At 50.3% G+C, this 7540-nt stretch overlaps 1 protein-coding gene across 1 annotated transcript in view; it reads right to left on the bottom strand.

Moving 5' to 3' along the window:
- Positions 1-2439: 2439 nt before the first annotated feature.
- The window catches only part of LOC104989448 (myeloid-associated differentiation marker-like), a 10885-nt gene continuing 5784 nt past the window's right edge, over positions 2440-7540 (bottom strand). Inside the window, exons 2-3 of the mRNA XM_010841127.1 lie at positions 5488-5552; positions 2440-3320 (exon numbers count right to left, since the gene is read on the bottom strand). Of these exons, the coding sequence (XP_010839429.1) occupies positions 2440-3320; positions 5488-5552 (946 nt within the window). The remainder of the gene's footprint in view (positions 3321-5487; positions 5553-7540) is intronic.

The raw sequence follows: 7540 nt of genomic DNA, 5'->3' as shown, positions 1-7540 counted from the left end.
GTGCAGCCTGCATTCTCAGTCCTGACAAGCATCAGACCAGGGTCACTGGCCTGTTCCTGGATCAGCTGCTTAGGCATTTAGAGTTGTGAGCCCTGGAGCAGAGGCCCTGACCACACTCATCACCCTTCCCTTCTCTAGGTTCATCAGCAGGCCCACCTGGTCATCATTGTTTTTATTGGAGCCTCAATCTCACAAATTACATTTGTTAATATAAGAAACAACAGTATTGTCAAATAGGCAGAGTACAAGTGAAATAGCTTGTGAAATTAATAAGCTCATAAGTAAATAGTGTTATCTTCTAAGGAGTCACATGGCTGGGGCCAGAAGAAGAAAAATTCATCTTTATGGTAGAGCAGGTACTTCTCGCCTTGGGGAGGTCAGGTTAACACATATTGCAGATGCTCACTGCACTCTAGAGGGGAGGGAGGAGGCCCAAAAGGGCAGAGAAAAAAAACTATGTTGAAATGTTTCCTGTCTTGCCTTGAAATACAATTTTTATTTCATTCCTTCTTAAAATTTGCCTGCCATGTGCACCACCTCCTGGAAGCCCTCCCCACCCACCGCACCTTCCTCTGTGTGAAGATCACATGGTTCATCCCAGTACAGGAGTGAGGGGCAGCAGGGCAGGGGGGTCCTTCCCTGCCCGTCCCCCACAGGTCTGCTAGCCTGGCCCCTCTGGCCCTGGTGACACCAGAATGCTGGGCTCTGAGGCTTTGTGGCTGAGAGCAGGAGAGGAAGAAGGCTTGTGGGGGCTTTCCGGCCTCCAGTTACTGTAAAGGGCTGCTGGTCTGAATTCATCCATGAAGAGGGTCGGGGAGGCACATGCATACGCACGCACTGAGCCTACATCCAGGCACCTTTAAAGGAAGCATCCTGGTGCTGGCAGAGGGTTTTAATAGCTAAGGATTTGGGGCTTTGGAGTGGGGCCAAACTGCTAGTTTGCTCTAATGGGCTGAAGCCCTAGACTCAGCCTGAGGGGGTGTGGGGAGTCTCTGGGTGCGGTTCACAGAGGGGGTCTTTTGGGTGAGCATGGAAGTCCAAGTTGGCTAGGGTACTTCTGAACTCTAGACACATTGAGGGCAGTCAGGACCTTTTGATTTTGTTTTCCTTTGTCTTTGTCCTTTATATTAGGTTGGGGAAAAAAAGAACATTATGATGTAGAACAAGAGACAAGGCTTCTCTCTATGATTGCCAGCAAAGGCTGATAGGAACCAGAAGCTCCAGGGAATTTAAAACACACACAGACACACATATATTTTATATATGTACACACACACACACACACATTATAAAATACATTATGTAGATCACATTATGCCTGGGGCCCAGAGCACAAGGAAGCAAGAGTAGAAAGCAACTGACTCACAGAAACACATGTGTGCACCACACACTCAAGCACTTCGGTTTCTTTAACTACAAAAGCAGCAATTCTCCACCACCTCAACACATCTGCCCAAGATTTTTTAAAAGAAATGTCCCTTTAAGAACAAGGCCACCCAGTAAATCCTGAACCCCTGATTAGAAAAGTAAAAAAAAAAAAAAAAAAAAATCAAGGGAACAACAGCATTGAGGCTGCAGTGTCCATGGTCTTCTCCCTGCAGAGGCAGGGCCTGCTGCTTTGATCACTGGGGCAGGAGAGCCACATCACTGCCCCTCACCAAGACTGCAGACAGGTGTCTGCAAGTCCCTGGGGTTCTTCACCAGCTCCTTTTTTTGATTCCTCAGAGAGGGCATTCATCCCTTGCTTTCTCTAAGAGTCCCTCTGGGTGATGGGTGTTTAGTGACCCTGAAAAAATTCAACCAATCTCTTGGAAGGATGAGAATCCAATGGGACATAAGGATCCAGGGTCTCTACAATTTCTGCCACTGAAAATTGTTGACCTCCAGAGATTTTTTTCTTTTAAGTAAAAGGGAGATGCACCATTCATCCACTGTGAGAACAGGGGTCTAATACCCAACTAACTACCTCAATCACAAATCCACACACACCAACTAAGGCACCCCCAGGGGGACAGACACACTTTGGCAATGAGGCCCCTCCGGAGGCCCAAGGTGTAAACAGCTGCACAGACGGCCGTGTGCTGTGGAGTCAGCACCTTAGGAGGTGGGAGGGGGCGGTGGGTAGAGAAGGAAGGAGTCTCAGGTCCTGATGGATCAGAAGAAGGAAGATGGGGAGAGGTGGTCAGGACACAGGAGATGAGAAAACCAAGGATGACCAGAAAAGGGCCAAAAAGTAGGAAATGAAGGAAAGATGAGAGCAGCAAGAGAAAAAGTCAAAACAATGTGTGGGCAACCAAAGAAAGCAGGAAGAAGATGGAGAAGGGGAGAAGGAAGCAGAAAAGAGAGTGAGATGAAGGGGGAAGGATGTGAGGAGGGAGAGAGGGAGCCAAGAAGAGGATATCAGAACTCTGTAAAGATACTTCCTATGAGCAGAGGGGATCAGGAGACCCTGGGCAGAGCCTTAGTTTCCACAGAAACCTGGCAGGCCCAGTACCCCAGTTCGGTCACATAAACCAGCAGGTTGGCGGCTGTCAGGATGGCCACAGCCAGGCGCTGGTCCCAGGCGCACATGTCGTAGGCGAGCTCGTCCTTGCAGTCCTCATCACTAGACCGCTGAGGATGCCCGCCGAACTCCTTGTTGAACTGGTAGAGCAGCCAGAGGACCAGAGCACTGATATAGAGGAGGACGGAGAGCAGGCTGAGCACAAGCTGGAAGAGGGGGAAGGGCCCAGGCAGCCTGTATTCCCATTGTCCCAGGTTCAGCAGGATGGCCAGGGCTGCTGGGATGAAGCAGATGGAGTACACGGCCACACACCACTCCAGGGCCGGCTGGTGCAGGTACAGGGAGGTGTTGCTGATGAAGGCGAAGATGATGCCGGCCATGAAGGTCTCCAGCACCTTCAGCAGGCCTGGCACGGTGAGCACATAGCAGGAGGTCTTGTAGATCTTGCAGCGCTCCCACATTTTGACTACTTCCATGGCATAAAACACAGACGCAATGTAGGAGAACGCAGTAACAGCGATGGCCTGGTCCCGGTGAGGACCATAAGGCAGGAACTGGACGTAGGTGAGGGAGTAGATGATGGAGGCCGAGAGACAGAAGAGGGCAGTGTAGCAGGCGTAGGTGTTAGATAAGTACCAGAAGAAAGGAAACTCGGATGGGAACCTACGTAACTCAACTGTGAGGACAATGAGGGTCACCGCACAACAGAAGCACCAGATGGACATAAACCAGTTACCTACGTACCCCCTGTGAATGCCCATGTCGGCCACCAGAGAGAAGGACATGCAGGTGGAAAAAAGCTGTGGCAGGCGGAGGAACCAGCACGTGGTGTCCAAGTCAGCCAGGTATAGAGCTGCTCCTGAGTTGGACATGGTGCCGTGACGGTCAGGCAGGTCACAGTCACTGGGGTGGCAGGATCTTCTGAGTAACCACTGTAAAAAGATCCAGTTCTGGAAGTTGATTAAGAGAGATTCAGCTAGAAAGGCTCAGAGACCTGTGACAGCAGAGGCTCGGGGTCTGGGGAGTTAGAACAAATGGCCCGGTTGCTTGGGTAACAGCACAGCTTCTCCTGAATGGTTCTCCCTACTCATCACTGTTGGCCTTGTCAGGATACTTGTCTTATCCCAAACCTCAGAGCTGGGTTGAGTCTGGCCTCAAACCATGAACATTGAGGATCTCTGACTGTGTGCCATTATCTATGGAGACACAGAGAAGGATGGTCCTTATCTGCAATCCAAACCCTTCGAGTCTCTCAAAATTGAAAACAAATTTTTGAAAAATTTTTCGGTAACAAAATTTGACCTGAACAGACATGAGACAATTCATGATATCTATTTAATTCACTTAGTGTGAAATTTCAAATGTTCAGTTGCAGAAACACTAATGTCTGAATATAGGGTGTGTTCACACCCCAGTGGGGTGTGATGTCATGTAGAGTAGATGTACTATTTAACCTGTCTGGAGCAGATCTGACTCCAAGGGTTTCAGAAAAGGAACTGTGGATTCTACTGCTAACCCCATTTTACAGATGAGAAAACTAAGGCTTGGTGAATCAAGGGCCTTCTCTAAGGTCAAAGTTTAGGAGTAGTAACCTCATATAAAAATGCCAAAGCCATGGATTTGAACACTTTCCTCTACAACCCAGCATGTCAGCAGGGCCTGTGGGTGGGAGCCCAGGACCAAAGCCTGAGGCTCCGGGACCCAGGACACACCTTCAGGGCCACAGCCTCCTTCCACAGCATCTGAAGATACACCCAGGACAATCTGAAGTATCCCGGCCTGTCCTCCCTGCAGCATCACTAGAAGGAGTTGCCATCTGAGGGGACACATCCCCACCCAGAGGACGGCAGCTTCAGAGGTGAGCAGGGAGGAGCCATGGGTGAGAGCAAGGCCGTGGGGACAAGATGACGTGGGAGTAGGGACTGTTCTGAATCCGCTCCCCCCATTTTGCCTTCACATGTGACTCTTCCCTCCTGGGGAGGAGAGACTCCCCACCCAGTGTGACTCCAAAGTAGAACATCATTGAGGAACCGAAGAATAAATTAACATAATTTGGGGCTCTGAAGCTCCAAAGCTGCCATCTAGGTAGAAGTCTGGAAAGATCTAGGAGTAGTCCTACCTGTGAGGAGTTTCCCGGCCTGGCAGACTGGTTAGCAGCTCCCAAGCTGGGAAGAAGGGATTGGAAATGAACAAGGATGCTGTGTCTGAGGCTGACGTGGAGTCTTTTAGGGCATCCCAGGAAGGCAGTGGGGATGGATAGATGTTTGGCCCCCTTTTAAGGGCAGGAGCTGAAAGAGGAGGCCCCTGCAGGACCCCTGGGAGGTGACAGCCCTGAGGATGCTCCCGGGACTGGGGTGGGGGCGGGGGGGTGGTGCGGGCAGAATGGAGATGACTGGGGGGATCCCAGGGTCCCAGTGGCCCTGAGGCAGCCCAGTAGGGGTTTTCTGACCCAGAAGGGATGCAGGCATGGGGCCAACCTTCGCCATGGAGGAGGGGCCTGGACTGGAACTGAGACAGGAGAACAGGGTCCTGAAGGGGTTTCAGGGCTGTGACAGGAACACATGGCCAGAGTGACAGGGACCCTGGAGACCACGGAATTGCCCAGGTCACCTGCCCAAGACAGTCCCGCCAGCCAGGGCTGCCGTCCTGCTCACACAGGGGCTCCTCCAGGGTCCAGTGTTGGGGGAGTGAGGCCCCTCCCAGCCTGCCCCCTCCGCAGGGACAGCCGCCCTGTTTCCAAGGGACTATTTGCTGAGAGGCCCCCAGGGCTGAAGGGCCAGCACCCTGAGCCCCAGCCAGCTTCCTGCCATCAGGGGCCTTGTTACTTTTGCTGATAATAAACCCTGGGACAAGCTGAGGCTGGAAAGAGAAACACAAAGCAAACCTGAGAACCTCCCTGGACTCCCAAAGCTCCTTGAGCCCCAATTGCCAGTGGAGCCCTGGAGCCTGCTGGCCTCCCAGCGGGCACTGCCAGGGGTGGGGGCGGGACACTGGCTGAGAGACAGGCTGGGGTGTCACTCTGACTGTTCCTGAATTTGTTCCCAATTTACTGTTAAAATGACCCTGCGATTTACACCTAAGGCTAAATAATAACTTTGGGTCCATTTAACACCACAGAAGCAGACCTTGGGGAAAGAGAGACATGGGGGTTCCTTCTGTGTGACCCTGGGTAAGGCCTGTGCCCTCTCAGGGCCTCAGTTCCTCTACTCTATCTGTGAGCACTGACATGGTACCACTCTCCATAGCACGTCCTACATCAGAGCACAGTCTAGATGAGGCTGAGCCCTGTCTTCCCAGCAGCCAGGCGTGTGGACTGGAAGACAGTGAGCCAGGAAGGTCATGGCTGAGACAGAGGAAGGAGGAGGGTGTGCCAGAAGGGCATAGAAGGAGGAGGGGAGATGGAGACTCAGAATGACAAGGAGGCTGTGGGGGCCTGGAGGAGACACTTTAGAGCTGGATGATCCTGGGCAAGTTATTCACCAGAGCTTCAGTTTCCTCATCTGTGCAATGGGCTTAATACCTGATTTGTGTCAATTAAATGAATAAAAGCATGTGAAAGGCTCCTCAGAGGGTCTGAAACAAAACACGGTCATGCCAACTACCTGTTCCACCCCACCCCCACCCCCCACAGAGGACCCAGAAGGCCCTGGCTCCACTCTGGACACAAGTGCATGCAAGCTTGATTTGCTTCAGATCAGGGGCTACAAACCTGTGTGTCTTGAAGGTGGCCCAGAGATGCGTTTGGTTTCTCTTAAGGGAGTTTTTATGAAAAGAATGTATAAAATGTGTACTATTTCTTCCCTAAGTGTTTGGTAGCTGCAGTGTTTTTATTTCACATGAAAATCCACATTTCCAACTCCTTATGAAGCCTCAAGTTTGTTTGTGCCCTCCAAGAGTCTGTTTACCCAGTCCTGTAGAAGTTCTGTAATCAAATCCCACTGGCCTCCAAAGTCAGATTTGCTGGGGGTTCTCAGTCCCTCTGCCAGATCCCCAGGTTGGGAAGTCTGTTGTGGGTCCTAGAACTTTCTTAACAGTTTGAGAATTTCTTTGGTATAATTTTTCTGCAGTTTGTGGGTCATCTGCTCGGCAGCTCTATGGTGGGATTAATGGCGACCTCCTCCAAAGAGGGCTTATGCCACATGTTACATGACCCAGGTCTGCTGCAGCCAGAGCCCCTATCCCCACAGCAGGGCACTGCTGACCCATGCCTCCATAGGAGATACTCAAACACTCAAAGGCAGGTCTGGTCCAGTCTCTGTGGGGCCTCTGGTGCGCACAAGGTTTCGTTTGAGCCCTCTGAGCATCTCTGGTGGGTATGGGTTTGGTTCTAAGTGTTATTTTGCCCTTCCTACTGTGTTGTTGGGGTTTCTTCCTTGCCCTTATGTGTGGGGTATCTTTTTTTGGTGGGATCCAACATTCTCCTGTTGATGGTTGTTTAGCAGCAAGTTGCAATTTTGGAGTTCTTGATGGAGAAGATGAGCACAAGTTCTTCAACTCTACCATCTTGTATTAGTCTAAAGAATAGCAAGGAGAGATAAAGCCTTCCTCAGTGATCATTGCAAAGAAATGCAGGAAAATAATAGAATGGGAATGACTAGAGATCTCTTCAAGAAAATTAGAGATACCAAGGGAATATTTCATGCAAAGATGGGCACAATAAAAGACAGAAATGGTATGAACCTAACAGAAGCAGAAGATATTAAGAAGAGGTGGAAAGAATACACAGAAAAACTATACAAAAAAAATCTTCATGACCCAGATAACCATAATGGTGTGATCACTCACGTAGAGCCAGGCATCCTGGAATGTGAAGTCAAGTGGGCCTTAGAAAGCATCACTACAAATAAAGCTAGTGGGCGTGATGGAATTCCAGATGAGCTATTTCAAGTCCTAAAAGATGATTCTGTTAAAGTGCTGCAGTCAATATGCCAGCAAATTTGGAAAACTCAGTAGTGGCCAAAAGGACTGAAAAAGGTCAGTTTTCATTCCAATCCCAAAGAAAGGCAATGCCAAAGAATGTTCAAACTACTGCACAAT

Source organism: Bison bison, unplaced genomic scaffold, assembly GCF_000754665.1.
Source record: "Bison bison bison isolate TAMUID 2011002044 unplaced genomic scaffold, Bison_UMD1.0 scf7180017864155, whole genome shotgun sequence".
In the NCBI taxonomy this organism is placed as follows: Eukaryota; Metazoa; Chordata; class Mammalia; order Artiodactyla; family Bovidae; genus Bison; species Bison bison.
The sequence above is the reverse complement of the archived record's forward strand: the minus strand, read 5'-3'. Positions and strand labels throughout refer to the sequence as shown.